Below are 18,213 nucleotides of genomic sequence, written 5' to 3'. Positions count from 1 at the left end.
AGGGGGGTTGGGGGTACTGTTTGAAAGAGAAAAATGTTCCACCAGGTTGGCTCTTTTCTCTGAATAATGACAATCTCTCTCTCTCTTCCCAATCTTCTACAGCTCTTTCAATCCCAGCCATACAATTATCCAATTAAAGCTTCATTTGAGCGAGATTGAGTCACATCAGTTGTTTCCTCATGAACGATCTGTACAGATGGTGCCTGTACGTCTACATGAGCGATGCAGTGCATAAACATATAATTAAACACAAAACACTGACGTATTAACAAAAGTATAGTATGTGTATTTGTTTTTATCTTCTGATACATGCATAGAGCTGAAATCCCAAAGGTTTTTAAAATGTAATCAGTGATGATAAAGGTCATTAAATTGCCTTTGATTTAAATAAATATGGCATATGATACATTTTTTATACTAGTGAACCAAGTACAAACAGACTCCTTTTGAGTCTCCTCGGATTTCTATTAAAGCAACAAGCCAGTTGAAACTGTGTGTTGCAGTGATTTTACCATTTAATCATAACATCACAAACTAGTACTTGCACTATGTAGTATGCACACTTTGCAGAGTTCGCAAACTTTTGTATATACAGAATAATGATGGCCTACCGCATTAGCTAAAATGTGAAGTACACACCAGAGGAAAGTGCATGGGATACTGTATCCCATGCTAGATTTGACCTTCAATTTCCAGTGTGATGAACAAACTGAAAGAAATATCAGTTTGTACATCTCATTAAATAATACACTGAATCTTGAGACATTTTTATATAAAATTCGTATAAGAATGCAAAAACCTTCAAAATGACAGCTAGGCATCCATTTTTGTTTCACCGAAAAATTCTGATTCAACAGACAATCATCTGAATCTGAAACATGAAATATTAAGTCAAAAAGGAAAAATATAACAAGAATATAAAGAATATATTTTACACTTATTATTCCTTTTTTGATTTAACATTTCTTAATAAATCTTTCAATACGATAGAATATAAACGTATGGATGTTAAATTAATGTTGTTATAAACAGATACCAGAATGATATGCACTACCACTCAAAATTTGAGATCAGTAGATTTTTTAAATGTTTTGAAAGTCTCTTATGCTCACTGAAGCTGCATTTATTTGAAAGTAACAATACAGTAAAAACTGTAATATTGTGAAATATTATTTCAATTTAAAATAACAGTTTTCTACTGGAATATATTGTAAAATGTAATTTATTCCTGTGATGCAAAGCTGAATTTTCAGCATCATTACTCCAGTCTACAGTGTCACATGATCCTTCAGAAATCATTCTAATATGCTGATTTGATACAGTTGTGCTGCTTAATATTTTTTTTTGTGTGTAAACCTGGATTTTTTTGTTGATGAATAGAAAATTCAAAAATCTTTTGTAACATTATAAATCTCTTTACTGCCACTTTTGATCAATTTAATGAGTCCTTATTGAATAAAAGTATTCATTTCTTACTGACCCCAAACTTTTGAATGGCAGTGTATAAGAGGAAAACCCTACAGAATAAAGAAAAACAGACGATCAGCCATGATTGTTTGGATATAACATCATAAACCAAACACCATAGTGGACAAAGTGTTAAAGACGGTCTTTCTCTCTGATCTGAGCTCTGACCTTCACACAAGCGGACGCTGACCAGCTAGGTTTGGAGTTACACGTCACGATCGACCCGTAATTTAAAACAGCGCTTCGAATCCTGTGCACAGACGCAGTCTCCTTCATTCTACCCTCTAAAGAAGCCAACTTCTCAAACTTCAGCGCAATGTCCGACGCGTGTTTCTTCTGCTCTCTCCAATTTCATCTCGCCCCGTTCCTACTCGTCAGTTCAGAGGAAAGAAAATAAAAATCAACAGAAAAACTAATCAGTGTTTTGTTCTTTCGGTGACGAGCTGCGTGTTCGCGAGCCACGCGGAAAACAAATTCCAATTTGCAGCAGTGTGTTGTTTCTCCACAGGGCAGGACACCAGTGGGGCGCCGCGGAGCGTGTGTGTGTGTGTGTTTGTGTATTTGTGCGAGAGGTACAGACTTCTGATATTGTCACTCCAGACTCACTCATCTCTATTGACTATTTCACAGCTGCCTTTCTAGTGGAGAGAGCAGAAAGAGGAGAATCAACAGCCTTTCCAACTCATCACAAGAGAGAGAACGAGAAACGAGGGAAATAAAGACGCACACAGAGAGGGGGGAACTTTTGGGCTACTTTTAGAATTTCTCAGCGAGCTTTGAACTTATTTCTCGAGCATGAATTCTTAATGCTGCTAATTTGAACACGAACAAACATGTTTTTTACATGACTAATTAATAAAGGGTTTCACTGGGTATTGTAGTCGCATTTTTTTGTTGTTCTAGCAAAGATTTCTCTTTCATTTGCCAGTCACAGCCGTATTTTTGCTTGTGCTGTGAATTCGATTCATTATGGATTACACAAACAATTTATTCTGACGATGATGAAAATGTTAGTTAACAAGGATAAAGCTTTCATAAGACTTCAGTGTGAAATATCATCTACTGAAGATACCTTATGAAACCTCTTGACAGCATGTGAAAAAGCATATATTAGAGAGACTGGGGCTAGTTGTCACAAGGGAAAGTTGACAAAGAATCATTGAAAAAAAAACAATTTCTTGAAAGACATTCATATTTTTATTCAGCAAGGATGTATTAGGTTGATCAAAAGTGACAGTAGAGACATTTATAATGTTGACGAAAAATCTATTGTAAATAAATGTTGATCTTTTTCATTCAGGAATCCTGAAAAAAAATCTATCGCGGTTTCCACATGTTTCCTCTTTTCATGTTTCCTGAGCAGCAAATCAGCATATTAGAATGATTTCTGAAGGATCATGTGACACTGAAGACTGGAGTAATGATGCTGAAAATTCAGCTTTGCATCACAGGAATAAATTACATTTCAAAATATATCAAAAGTGAAAACAGTTCTTTTAAATTGTAATAATATTTTACACTATTACTGTTTTTACTGTAACTTTTTGATCAAATAAATGCAGCCTCTGCGAGCATAAGAGACTTCTTTCAAAAACATTTCAAAAGTCTTACAAACTCCAAACATTTGAACAGTAGTTTATATAATATTGAATAAAGCTGTAAAATTGATGATACATTTTAAATACTGTTTTTTAAAAGCTCCAGTTTTGACAACTTATCCCCGTTGTCAGAGTATATTGACTTGTATACAATAAATTAACCCTGATAAATATTCACTGGAACAAAAAGCATACAGTCTGATCTACCCTTTATGACTTTTATTTGATATAACCCTATTTATATCAGTCCCCTTTATATTCTTTGTATCTTTTCCCATTCAAATTCCATTATTGCACTTTTTTTTAATTCAAAGTGAAATAGAAAACAGGAAAATGATAGCGAGAAGAGGAGGGAATGAGATCTGGACAGGTTCTGGACATCTCACATCCCCCCATATGTGCACCACAGTTCAATGTGTGCTAACCGCTAGGCCACAGCTCTGATAAATCTATTCTAACAATGAAAAATCCCACATACTCTCAGTTCACTGATTCCCTGGAGGAATTTCAGTACAGGACAGCACAGTGATAGTGACGTCTGCCTTCAGAGAGACCTGAGACACAAACCAGTGCACAGACCAACATGATCAAAGTAACACGTGACTGTTCCTGTGTTATTCTGCGCTGAACATCTCCACAGCGCTGACAGACCGTGAACGAGACAAAGAACGCAAGATTAAAAGAGGGAAAAGTGAAGATGCAATCAAAGAAAGGTGAATTAAACCTGACAGGTCAACACATATCCAGGGGAAAAGGAACATTTGAGAAGAAAAATAATAAAAAGAACTGAAGGAGAAAAGACAGGTACTCCTACAGTTTCTGTAAAACTAACGGCAGAAACGAAATTCCATACGCAGTTCATTTTTCCCTGTAATAAAATGAGCAAAATTTTAAAAAGCACAAAATTCATATGCAAAACTCACTACAGTTGCTGTATAATGAGGGAAAGAGAGTGAATGTGAGCGTTTGAGCGTAAACGGGAACTCACTAGTGGTGTTGGCGAGGCGAAAGGTGACCGAGCTGTCTGGAATATCACACACGTTCCGGACGGACACCTGACAGGTGTAATTAGCAAAGTCCTGTGGACGGAGGTTTTTCAGTTTCAGCACCTTTGTCTCACCCTGCAAACACACACACATTCACACATCTGTTAGTCAAAACATGCATTTATACATAATGACAACAAAATGTTGGGTTACACTTTATTTTGATAGTCCACTTTAGACATTCTAATAAGTTGACAAAGAAAGTGTTAGAAGATATTAAGCAGACAGTCTACTAATACTCTACTAACTGCTAGTTGACATGTAGTTGCAAAGTTACTTACTGTTAATAGAATGTCTAAAGTGGACTATCGAAATAAAGTGTTACCAAATGTTGTTTGTCGGTCATCCTCTGGAAACAGTGTCATTTGTGCTTTTAGAATTTTTCTTTTTGTATAATTTGACTACTATTGAGTAATTCGTATTTAAAATATGAAAACACATTTTCCCACCTGGGGCATCACAGAGTGTAACAGAAGTGCAAACTACGAAATACTACAAAAAAACACTCATAAATGTTGTAATATAATGTAGCTGACTTTAACTGAAACCAACTGTGATGATGTCATTTCTTCAAATATGATGTCAGAAACAGGAAATGTCACAGCATAACAGGGTTCAAGTTAATGTAAATTAATACATTTGAATAATATTCCAATGTCAAAACAAAGCAAAATTGAAATACAGTTACATTAAATTCTATATTACCCATTCAAATACAATTGGGTTAAATTGGGACATTCAATTTGGCTGATATTCCAAAAAAAAAAACATTCCGGAATTTCCTTTGCATTACACACTAAACAAGGTTCAATCCATCAAATAATGAGACTAAGTTCTGTATACTGTAAAATATGCCAGTAGTAATTCATGTGAGCAATAATGGGGCACAAAAGGTACCATGTCGTTTCCTATGAATGACCCTTGTATTTCTATGCAATGTCATTTTTCAATGTCAACTTTGTGTGCATGATAAAGAGAGAATTAATTCAGAAATTTTAAATTCATCTAATTCTTTTGACCTGCGTCCATCAGGAGAATGAATAATCCTCATTATTAACAGCAAAGCCATCAATCTCCATCCATCCCACCTTATTCAAACGGCTCTTTAATAATAAGTGCTCAGATTATGAATTCATCACTGATGGATCGCTGATTTATTGAGTACGTTTCTCTGTGATTGAGCGCGTCTCCTGTGGTTATCTGCTATTCAAATGATTATTAACTCTAATTAAACTATTTTCTGTTTTAGGGGAAATAAGGCCTAGAGAAATCATGCATATTGTCCAGCTGTGTGTAAGAGAGGTTTGGGATTTACTTCAGTTTGGGGACAAAACTTCCAAAAGTTTGCTAAAACTTAACATAAACTTGGAAGTTCAACTCCCTTTCTGCCCCCCCCAAAAATATGTAAAAATTTTAAAAATTAAATAAAATTAAATTAAATAAAATTAAATAAAATTAAATAGTGTTTAAAGAAACAAAAAAGGTATTTTATAGGTATAGGGTTAAGGTCTATAAAATATCATTACCTCACTAAAACAACAACATAAGTCATGATAATGTTGTACCTGTGTGTACAGAGGCTCGTAGATATCCACTCCGTTGTCTTTGCTCTGTTCGATTGGTTTATTTCCTCGTTTCCAGATAAAGCGAGCAGGAGGGTTGGAGTTTACCGTACAGCGTAAAAACACTGTTTTCTCCTGATAGTAGTTCCCTCGTACATCACCCACCGTCTGGTGCACTGTGAGCACAGGCTTATCCAGATCTGGAGAACCGACAAGAAGAAAGAGAATTCACTTAGATTGGGAAAATGTAATCTCTTTAATGGAGCAATCTGAGAGGTAAATGCTCACAGAACCCATAATTATCAGAGTCTTGATCTCGTGGTCTCATACAGCTGTGTGTAAGAGAGGTTTGGGATTTACTTCAGTTTGGGGACAAAACTTCCAAAAGTTTGCTAAAACTTAACATAAACTTGGAAGTTCAACTCCCTTTCTGCCCCCCCAAAAAATATGTAAAAATTTTAAAAATTAAATAAAATAAAATAAAATAAAATTAAATAAAATTAAATAGTGTTTAAAGAAACAAAAAAGGTATTTTATAGGTATAGGGTTAAGGTCTATAAAATATCATTACCTCACTAAAACAACAACATAAGTCATGATAATGTTGTACCTGTGTGTACAGAGGCTCGTAGATATCCACTCCGTTGTCTTTGCTCTGTTCGATTGGTTTATTTCCTCGTTTCCAGATAAAGCGAGCAGGAGGGTTGGAGTTTACCGTACAGCGTAAAAACACTGTTTTCTCCTGATAGTAGTTCCCTCGTACATCACCCACCGTCTGGTGCACTGTGAGCACAGGCTTATCCAGATCTGGAGAACCGACAAGAAGAAAGAGAATTCACTTAGATTGGGAAAATGTAATCTCTTTAATGGAGCAATCTGAGAGGTAAATGCTCACAGAACCCATAATTATCAGAGTCTTGATCTCGTGGTCTCAGACAAGACCACTAGTTCCACTGTACCGAAGGTGGCAATTAACTCAACAACCAGTCAGCACACTATCTTCACCATTACACACAGATTTCACCAAGGTTTCGATGGGTCTGAATAGCTGGTTAGCCATTTCACAAAGAGTCTCATTGTTTGAATGAATGATGCAATAAATGTTCTCTAAAGACCAAAAGGTCTTTGGCTTCAGACTGAAGACTTGGCATGCATGGTATTTAAACTATTTTTTTAGTCCTTTTTGGAATTCGATATTAAATATCACCATCAACTTTAACAGTATGAACAAGAACAGCTCAGAGAATCTAGCATCTCCTTGCATGTTTCACAGAAGAATGGAAATATGAATAAATGGCAGTAAAATGTTCATATGAATAAACACACACTGGCTACTTCAATATGTGCCAAAGCAGACGCACACACACATAAACACACAGATCACACAGAGAACAGTATCACATATGGAGGAAAGAGAGGTGAAGGTTAAATCTATGTGACTGTGTAACCCAGTCTGACCTCTGACCTCTCGCTGTTCAGTGATTCCCACTGAATAAACAGGAATCTGTCTAATAGACTCTCTCACACTCTCACACACAGTCCTGTGTGTGTGTGTGTGTGTGTGTGTAGAGAGCACGCATGAATGGCTTTATTTTAGCTTCTGATGGAAATGTAAGCATAACGCCTGAGTAAATTCAAAGGCAATAAGAAGCCCCAAATGAAAAGATCACATCCGTCAGAGAGAGATTGACTGGGAAATGTGCTGATCCGTAGGGAATTCCCTGCCAATTCCACAGAGATTAATCCGGTGAGCGCACTAACCCACATCACAATGACCGTGTCAAATTATCACTCAATTTTATTAGACGTCTGGAGCTAATCTGATGACCACAGGCCAGAGGAGAAAATCATGAAACACTGACCCAACCCAATATACCAATGAGCAGAAACATTGATTTTCTGTGCAGTGGTGTGTGTGTGTGTGTGTGTGTGTGTGTGTGTGCGTGTGTGTTTTACGAAAGTCTATGGATATGGTAAAAATGGTCTATGGTAAAATCTATTTCACAATATTACTGTTTTACTGTAATTTTGATCAAATAAATGAAGACTTGGGGAGCATAAGAGACTTCTCAATCAATCAATCAATCAATCGGTTAATCAAACATTTATTTTCTCACTAACACACATATGAAATCATTAAAGGTATAGTTCACTCAAAAATGAAAATACTTTAGTCATTTACTTGCCCTCATGTCTTTCCAAAGCAGTTTGAATCAATTTCAATCCAAAACTCTGATTCAAAAATATTTGTGTGTCATTATTGTGTCAAAAAAAACAACAACAAACTGTAAATTCTCTAGAAATTTTTTTTTTCAAATAATAAAAAGTGTTTTTTTAAAGTCCCCATGAAATAAAAATTAAAGTTTTTTGGGGGTTAGTATCAATATGTTAGTCTTAAGGTTATCTATAAGGCAGTGTGACAAAAACTGTGACAAAATTCGCATTTAGAAGATATAAGCATTCAAAGCTTGCAGTTCGTCACTTCCGCCAAAACGGCTCAACGATTTTTTTGACGTCACATCGTACTTCAGCTTCTCATCAAACCTTCTGTCCAATCAAATGCTCTCTATAATCCGAAGCGCCGGCCCGCCCCCTACACTATAAATAGACGCTGAAGCTGCGGCTGAGCTTTCTGCTATATTAGATCTCCTTGATCCCAGCAACCTCCTCAAAGGTTTGAAACATTTCTGGCTTATCCAGACTCTAAAACAAATGACATTTCAGCCTTGTGGATATAGAGTAATCCAGTGTTTTTAACATAAAAAGGCAGTTTACAGCTTTGTTTCTAGACAATCTTTAAAAGAGTACATTAACTGAAATCACATTAGTATTGCTAATGGACGGTGACAAAGCAGATCGTACTCTACAAGCATTTAAAGTCATACTTGAGAATGACTTCACTTCCCATCACACATTTGGGTAGACTGAAACATTAAATATTCATGGTCACTTAACCTTTTCTAAAGACATATGCACTCATGCTTTCACTGGTAGATCACACTATTTGATTGACAGCAGAAACATGAAGATGTCAATGTCACAAATCAGTCACACACCACGCAGGGGACATGATTTTATTCACTTTCTTAGGACGACATGCCAGTACTCTTAAAATGTCATAACAATTTCCAATAAAACACACAGCTGCTGCTTTCCATCACTCACTGATTTATTCTAGCTACAAATTAGCTAGCTTGTCCATTCTAGCCACAGCAAGCACAGGGGGATTTACAGACCCCCAAAGAACAAAAATACCAAACTTTGAGCTTCACCTTTAATTAAATTTAGGGAAAAAAGACATAACATAATTTTTTTAAAATCCAGCCTTTTCTGTCTGAGTAATGTGTTAATTTATGATCATTTTTATACTTAAATTACTATAATAATCTTAGAGTTGACCTTTGTGCTAAACAGTCGCATTTACACCATATTAGCAGGTATTTAGGTAACATTAACAGTACTAAGTGCATAATTAGGATCAAGTGAAAATGTCACAGAAAAAAGACGAGTCCATCGCTGCTTTGAGGTCAAGTTCATCCAGTCAGAGAAATCACTTTGAAAAAGGAGATTCAATTCCAGTAAATAGGCCTACACCCAGTGACATAAAGTTGCAATTAAAATTCATTTTATTATTTTTAATAACTCATTTCACTAATTAAGCTTAAGTCATTTTGTGTACCACTGTAAGAAAAAAAAAAAAGTAGAACAACAGATAATGTCCTGCCAGAAAATTACCAGCATGTTTACAGACATTTGCTTCAACTAAAACACAACACAATGCAATGTAATTTAAAATACACGTAAACCACCTGTGAAAAACAATACGGAAAATGCCTTTATATTAACATGGTACATTGGGCCGTATTTTTTACAGATTTTCTTAGCAGTGGTTCTCATTTGGTTTTGCTCAGAAGACCCAGGAGTGGGTGACTACAACACAATACCACAATTATTTATTGTGAAAATGTCTAGAAAATCTATTCAAATCAATTTTGAATTAATGTGTTAGAGTGGCCCTGTTCACCCGTCTCATACTACCTGCCTCTTTGACATCACTTCGTGACACCATAAATGCCATAAAGACGTCTTCTCCATTTAGGACTCAATTTCCTCTCCCCCAGGAGGATCATGACTTTCTTCTGAGCTATATTGTTTGGTGACCTCAGTTTGCACTGCTTATGTCAGATGTGCTCTCATCCTTTCATCACTGGTGCAGGTTTGGTCTTGGATACCAAATTAAACTGAAAAATGTGAGGCAATAGGTTTGCTTGTACATCTATGAAACAATGATTTCTGTTTGTAGCATTTAGTAATGAGAAAAAAAAAAAATCCTTTGTATTTCAGTTACATATTCAGCCCAAAATTGGGGATTTTTGGAATTTGTATATTTAAAGTGCTCCTATCATGCCATTTTTAAAGTCCCCATGAAATCAAAATTAAAGTTTTTTTGGGTGTTAGTATCAATATGTTAGTCTTAAGGTTTTCTATAAGGCAGTGTGCTCCAAAACGGTGACAAAATTCGCATTTAGAAGATACAAGCATTGAAAGCTTGCAGTTCGTCACTTCCGCCACGTCAAATCATACTTATGCTTCTCATCAAACTTTCTGTCCAATCAAATGCTCTCTAGAATCCGAAGCGGCCGCCCCTACACTATAAAATAGACGCTGAAGCCGCAGCTGAAATTGGTCACTTGTCCATAGAATTAGTATTTTCTGTACAGTGAATGGCACGTAGTGCACTATATAGGGGACAGGGAACGATTCAAACTGTGTAAATATGCTTTCCATTGAGGAAAAAAAGAAGTCTGGTTTCGCGCTGTGTCACGCTAACCATCGCACCGCACACACACTCTGCTCCGGTCCAGAGACACGATAGCACGGAGCGGATCACATGCGCGAGTCGGCGCAGACCACAAAATGTATCGGAGCTATTTGAATTCTACACAGAATGCTATATTTTATAGCAATGTGGATGAGATTGTGGCTGGCATACCCTGTCAAATGCGGCTTTACGTAGCTCAACGGCTCTGAACGGCTCTAGCCCAAGCTGTGATATAAACGAACGCTATTGGCTATTTTAAAAAGGGGCGAGGCTGCTTGATATGTCCCGCCCTGTCTTCCTGTTTCAGTTCAAATGACGTCAACACATAGAGTAACGCTGCGTGTTTCTAAGCATTTCAAGGGGACCTTTAAGTTCTAAACTAAATGGTTATAATGGATGTTTGGTCAAAAAATGATGGTTCCTCTGAGAAACAAATAAACAAACAAACAAACATTCATTTTAGACCAAATACATCAAGATACAGTACATACTGAACATCGCCAAAAGACTGATATCCCAGTACCCCAAATTCTAACCCACCAACACCAACACGCACCCTTCTGCATTCAGAAGAGCACAAGCAGAAGCAGACTTTTGATCCCAGCATCTCGTGAATTATTTAGCACTCTTCATATTGCCTGAAATGGAGCATCACATGAGTGTGAGCAGAACATTTGGATATAATGAGCATATACGAATAGCCCAGAATGCACTGCGAGCCTACAAAGATCTTCTTTCAGGTTTTCCGCTCATTTTTCTGTTTAGATCACTTACAAATCAGTGTCAACATTTGCCTCATAGCTGTTCTCACACGCACCCCCAGTGTCTACATGGACAGAGTCAGTGAGGAACGGTGTGTGAGCGAGCGTGTCCTTTATTCTGTAATTCATGCTTTTCCATCGTGTCATTACTGCTAGGACTGAGGGATTATTTGCATAATGTTTGAGAGTACATCATAAAACCTCTGATCTCATAAACATGAGCTTTCTCTCCACCTGGTTGGTCTGAGGGCCACAATGCACCTGTTCTCTACCCTCTGTATCTCTTTCATAATTCAACTCACTCTCAATGAATATGCGTGAAAGGACAGATATGAGTGAAATCATTTTGTGTCAGTTACTTTTACATGTGCGTTAATTGCACAGAATATTAAGAAAGCATGGTCACATTTTATCTTGTGGTTTAATTCTCACTATTAACAAATCATTAACTGTGAATTTGCCTCAATAAACTCTTAATTTGCTGCATATTAATAGTTTGTAAGGTAGTTGTAAGTTTAGGTATTTTGGTAGGGATGTAGACAATGTTCCCTCTAAGCTGTCGCGCACTTCTTCTGCGCAGCAGAAATAATGTGGCGCAGCGATCAGCGTATCAACGATATAATGTTTCATATCGTTCGAAAAAAACAATTAGAGGGAACATTGGATGTAGAACATGGTCATGCAGAATATGTGCTTTATAAGTACTAATAAACATAAAGCCAATATGTTAATGATAGGCATGCTAATAAGCAACTAGTTAATAGTGAGAATTGGTCCCTATACTAAAGTGTTACTGAAAGCACTAATAAATCTAAAAAGATTAAATAATTTGATTTGTTTACAGTAAATGCGTAAGGATGGACCAGCACACATGACTTGACTAGTATTCAAAAATATGGATGTTGAATTTTCAGTCAATGTGAACAGGTACATTTCAGATACCTGCAGGCCCTGGCGCATAAAAGACATTGTAATTACTTGAATATCACATTAACCAGAAAGATTTGTGGCTGAATTAAGCCCAAATGAGGTAAATAACACAGTAAAGCCCGAGGCAGCAGACATCTGATATCCTCTGTCAATATGAGATAATCCACAGTATCTAACAGCTGACATCCACAGGGGTTACTCTAGAGGTCACAAACGTGAGGGTCAAAGGTCAGTGTTCATATGAGTAAGTCAATATTCTCTGCACTTAACTTGTTGTACAATGTAATGGGTAAAACCAGTCAAGGTCATATTTCACCCACCCACCGAAAAAAGAAACAAGAAAAAAGAGAAAGAAAGACATTATATTTTGCGTAAAGAAAATGAAGCCTGTTTTAGCACCATTCATATTATGTCATTACTTCCATGACAATTAAGCACAATTTAGCCTATAAATTCTCATTACTGCAATGCCTCTGGAAAGTTTTACTTTTGAGTTTTTTTTGTAATTCTCATTATTCTCAATGGTGCTTCTCATTAGATCCTCATCATTATAACAGTCATTTGCAAAATTAAGGTTTATAAAAAACATGAAATGCAGTACAAAAAGGATAAAAAGCCTAATGATAAAAAATATACTTGCATATAACAAAAATATATATAATACAGTACTTATTTTCACACTTTTTTTTAAGTAATGAGGGGTCAATTATGCTTAACTAACATTATAAAGATTTTACAATTTATATAAACGCAGAAAAAATTATCCGGGTCTTCACAAAAATTACTATTTTAAAAGCTATAAAATTAAGATGGGAGTTGTGGGAGAACTTAAAGTCAAGATGTGAGATACAAGCAAGTGAATGCATTATCAAAAAAAGAAAGAAAACTTAAAAGAAAAATTTAAAGTCTACTGGAAAGTTTTGAAGTTTAAAGTTTTACTGTAATATTCAGTTATGAAATTGTGCTTAAGAATTTTAAGAATTACAAAGTTAAAAAAAAAAGATGGGTGACCTTTAATTTCATACCAACTTTAATATTAAAACGTCTGACTTGCAAGATCTTTGCAAGTGAAAAAATTGAATACATGTATTACTGAAGTCTGTTTGCTCTCCAGTTAATCTCATTGGATTTTAGGAGAAACAACGAGATATTAAAGAGATCTCATTTGTGATTTTTCTTTAACGACTACAAGAAGCCCCAATTAAATTGTCCAGAGATCAGCGGTTGCAGGTGATTTTAATAAACACCCTCTAAATGAGAAAGCAGATCAGGGATGGACTTTCAGTACTGATCCCAAACCTCCAGACTCTCAGCACACCTGCAGCCTCCTCTTCCTCATATCGGCTAATTACACTCGGCCCTTCCTCGTCTCTGCCCCTTAGCAGGAAATTAGATATTTAGTCAACCCCACTGGCTCGGCACCAAGAACCTTCGGAGTGCTTTGAACTAGGGTGCGGTTTTAATTAAAAACCCCAGGCAAAGCTCTGAGAGCTGAACTCCTCTGGGTGAGGGGGTCACTAACCCTCCCAACACTTCCCAGGTCGCCACCTCCAAACGGGATCAGAATTCCAGAGGAGAGACACCGAGGGACGACGCTCTCTCTGGACAGACAAAAAGAGACTTTCTATAATTGCTTGTGCTCTGACTGTTCTGTTAATTGCCCTAGATTTTCTTGGGACGATGGCACACATAAATACAAACTACACATGCACACATACATAGTCGTAGCTGTTGGCTACAGATGGTGTTGTACAGTGATGCTGTTTTTTAATTGGCCTCCCAGAGTAATGACTGCTGTTAGAAGTAGTTTGTTTGTTTTTTTTGGGGCTCTAGCTAGATTTTGTTAACCATGCCATTTGTCTCACCAGACGAGCTATCGACCTGTCTGGGAATATTTAGGCACCTAATAACTGAGAGCAGGACTGAACATTTCACTTGTGGTTTGGGAAAACATTGAGTGGTTCGGCATAAAGTTTGCTAAGGTAAGAATCAATAGTACTTTTGCTCTTACTTAAAGTTTGAGATTTGAACAAATTCATAACCCAAAGTATTACATTTTTGGCACCTAACTAACCCCTCAGACAATAATGATACAACAAATCGAAAAATGCAATGAAATTGCACTTCTGGCCATTACAATATGCCAGTAATTATATGAATCTTTTGAAATCTGATATAGAAAAAAGCACACTGCTTAAAATAGACAAATTGCATATTCATAAAACAATAAAAAGGGACCTCTGGGATGCAGATTAGACTTGGAAAAACACATAATTCTATTTATGACCACTAGATTCGTTTGTATGTGGTCTGAAACTAAGTTTACTGTGAATTCCAAAACAAAATTTAAAAAAGTTGTCATACTTTATATGCACAAACACACACAGCTCTGCTATCATTACATGTGCATAGCAACTAAAAACGATTTATGACAAAAATAGAGTTAAATATGGCATTATCCATCACTATCCCACACTATCCCACAAAATAACCCATACAAATTTCAAGAAATCTGAATCTGTCACAAGTTACACTCTTAAAAATAAAGGTCCTCTTTGATAAAGAATATCTCTTTGGTTTTGAGACTTTAGTCTTTGCAACTTCAGGGATCTTATCTATGCACAATCAGCTTGTAACACTCCAAAGAGAAAGGAAAACTTGAAATCGCATCATATGACCCCTTTAAAAAACCCTCTCTTTCTTACCTTTTTATAATCTGAAGAACCTTCTTTTACCACAAAGAATCTTTTGTGAAACAGAAAGGTTCTTCAGATGTTAAAGGTTCTTTATGGAACCATTTAGACAAAAAAGGTTATTCTATGGCATCGTGAAGCACTTTTATTGTGTAAGTGTAAGACCTGGGGCCAGATTTACTAATCAGGGCAAATTAGCTTTAGAGGGCAATTCCATAAAAGCGCAGATGAGAGGGGAAATTCTGCGGGTGATTTACTAACAATGCGCACATTAAAGAACACAGATGCAGCCAGATCATATCCATAATGATCAGCGCAATCTACCAAGAGCAGCGCATATTAGCTCCTGCTTTAAGACATGCTTTTTTGGGGCATTAAATAATGGTGCAAATATCAGTAATTTGATGAGCGCAAACGTTAGTAAATCGCGTTGCATGATTCATTTTAATATTCTCCTCCCATAAATTTTGCGGCTGAAAGGGAAACGCCTACAAAAGCATATTTAATAAGGTCAGGCGCAAAAATAACTGTGTCCACGCCTTTTCAGAGCTAATTCTTCACTGCACGTCTTTAGTAAATCCTGACAGTACTATTTTAACGGCAAAAGACGGTTTGCGCTGGCGCAAGCTGTTAGTAAATCTGTTCCTTAGTCTAACAGATGGTGGCTTAATAGGGTCCTGAAAAGAAAAGAAAACTAGAAACATCTACACAAGATTATTTTATTTATTTTTATTAATTTTTTTAAGTTGTAAATACAACAAATTATTGGGGTACATCAAAAATGACTGGGGAACATTTAAAAAAAAATCTTTCTTCAAATTATTGTTCTTCATTATTCTTTTTTTTTTTTTGCAAACTATGGTTAAAACTCCCAACAAAAGTAAAAAAAAAAAAAATTATTTTGCTCGCATTATTTTGCTTACCATTCAACTTGAACCAAGTTGCAGTTACAGTAAAGTTTTATTTGCCAAAAACGATTTCCACACATTTGGCACCTGGCAATTTGTGAGTGTTAATTTTGGACCCTGTGCATGCATGTGGCCGCTAATACCCGTCTGCCCGCCTGTGCCCACCTGTTTATCTCAGCACGCCGCTGTTTGGACACACTCAACACTTTTATCTCCTTCTTTCTACAGTTACACAGTCACACTTTCAATCTTGAGCTCTGCATCTCCCTCTTTCCTAACTGTTATATGACTGTAGAAATGTCATGTGTACCATAAACTCTTTCTGGTGATCTGGAGAAGGACTTAATGGTGAGGGTAATCTAGTTAGCAATTCAAATCAGATAATGAGCAAACACCCAGAGTAGTTTGAGGCAATTCAACACCTCTAATCATTCAAATTGACCTCTCTGATCTTACTGATTATTGACAGATATTGATTAGGTGTTGTTGACAAGAAATCCTTTACATTTAAAACACCACCAAGCCATTAAAGGAACATCTTGTGATCTTTAATTTGACGGTAGTTTGTGACTAATTTAATTATATACTGAATCAGCCTTCCTTTAGACTGTTAATACTGGTAACTGTAAAAGCCACATCAGCACTCACTACTGTGAGCTTGGTTGGGTTCAGGAGGGAGAATGTTCTATTACAAAGACAGTTTGTGCAAATCGATTCGAAACTGGTTGAAGAAGGAAGAAAATCTTAGAGTTTAAAGGAACAGTTCACTCAAAAATGAAAATTGCATACGACTGTGCTATATTGCAAAGTCTTCTAAAGTCACATGGCAGCTTGTGTTCAACTCATATGGACTATTTTGATGCATTTGTTTTTTACTTTGTACCTTGATGAAGCATGAGAGTCACTAAAACTGAAGATTATTTCAAAATTCTCCCTAAATAACAGAATATGGGTTTTCATTTTTAGGTCAACTGTTCCTTTAATTGATTTTACTGTAACTGATGGTGAAATCTGCTCGCAAACAGATAGTTTAGTCTCGGTTAAAACCCGACTGAGCCAGTCACTATATTGTGCCAGTCAACAAACAGAACAATGTTGAAAACCCTGCCACAAAAACACAGCATTTGCATTATTTAGGAAAGTCAACCTATGAATGGCACATTAAAATGTGAAAGCAGAAAGCATTATCTTTAATATTACAAAAGTCAGTGGCCTTTCAAAGCTATTTTCAAGCATTCATGATACTACTCTGTATATCCCAGCAGAATGAATTACCTTCAACTGAGTTCAGGGAGTCAGTGGTTCACACACACTGAAAAACAGCACTTGATATTGTTTAGGCTTCAAGTGAGTCATTCAGATCCTGTAAGATGATTGTCTATTGAAGACACAGTCAGAACTCACGGTACTCATGAAGTATAGTGTGCACACTAAGCCAAGGGTCAAGAACAACACAATGTCGATACAAAGCCAACATAAATGCTGTTTGCAACCCATAATACTTTCATAATGTGACATTCATTTCAGAGTACAATGGGATCTTCAATGAGAAAAAATGTAGAAGAGGCTTAAAAAAAATAAGAGAAATTGGATGTCAACTGAAACCTAAACTTATTTCTGAACTAGAGCAAACTGGTTTTGTATTTTATTGTTACATTTTGACAAAAGATATTACAAACATTTTTAAATTCCAATACATTATTTTCCTAAATTTGAATAATGGTTACAAACCAGACGTGGAATTGCAATTTGAATATGGATATTTCAAATATAAAGAATTCACATAAAAGTAATACATTAGAAATGTAAATAAAACAAAGGTTGTTAATATGAACTAAGAGAAACTTTGAATCTTCAAGTTTTATCATTTATAATAATTTACATATTTATGAAAATAACTTTGTGGATTAAGGTGGAAGAACACTTAGTTTTACAGAATGCAGTACCTTTTCTCTTTAAACTGCAATTCAATATATTCCACCTCGTGTCATTCTAATTCAAATTTATGTGGTGTGTGGCAAATTCAATTCAAATTAACAGTGAGATTAAAAGTGAGTCAAATCAGAATTTTACACCACCGGGGACCAGTGTTATTATAGTTAACTAAAACTAGTGCTGTCAAATGATTAATCGCGATTAATCGCATCCAAAATAAAAGCTTTTGTTTGCACAATATATGTTCTGTGTATATTTATTATGTATATATTAGTACACACACATACAGTATATATTTTGAAAATATGTATATGTATTTACATGTTTATATTCATAAAATGTATATTATAAATAAATATATATAAACATAACATATTTTTCTGAAATATATACATGCATGTGTGTGTATTTATATATACATAATAAATAAAAACAGCATACATACACATTATGTAAACAAAAACTTTTATTTTTGATGCGATTAATCGCGA

General features: G+C 35.8%; 1 protein-coding gene across 1 annotated transcript in view; it reads right to left on the bottom strand.

Annotated features, from left to right (window-relative positions):
* The window catches only part of mdga1 (MAM domain containing glycosylphosphatidylinositol anchor 1), a 232,265-nt gene that overhangs the window by 96,832 nt on the left and 117,220 nt on the right, over positions 1-18,213 (bottom strand). The window contains exons 5-8 of the mRNA XM_016533562.1: positions 6,294-6,480; positions 5,962-6,005; positions 5,677-5,873; positions 4,054-4,186 (exon numbers count right to left, since the gene is read on the bottom strand). Of these exons, the coding sequence (XP_016389048.1) occupies positions 4,054-4,186; positions 5,677-5,873; positions 5,962-6,005; positions 6,294-6,480 (561 nt within the window). The remainder of the gene's footprint in view (positions 1-4,053; positions 4,187-5,676; positions 5,874-5,961; positions 6,006-6,293; positions 6,481-18,213) is intronic.

This window comes from Sinocyclocheilus rhinocerous, unplaced genomic scaffold (genome assembly GCF_001515625.1).
Source record: "Sinocyclocheilus rhinocerous isolate Xijiao unplaced genomic scaffold, SAMN03320098_v1.1 scaffold304, whole genome shotgun sequence".
Lineage (NCBI taxonomy): Eukaryota > Metazoa > Chordata > Actinopteri > Cypriniformes > Cyprinidae > Sinocyclocheilus > Sinocyclocheilus rhinocerous.
This window is presented reverse-complemented; position numbering and strand designations above follow the sequence as displayed.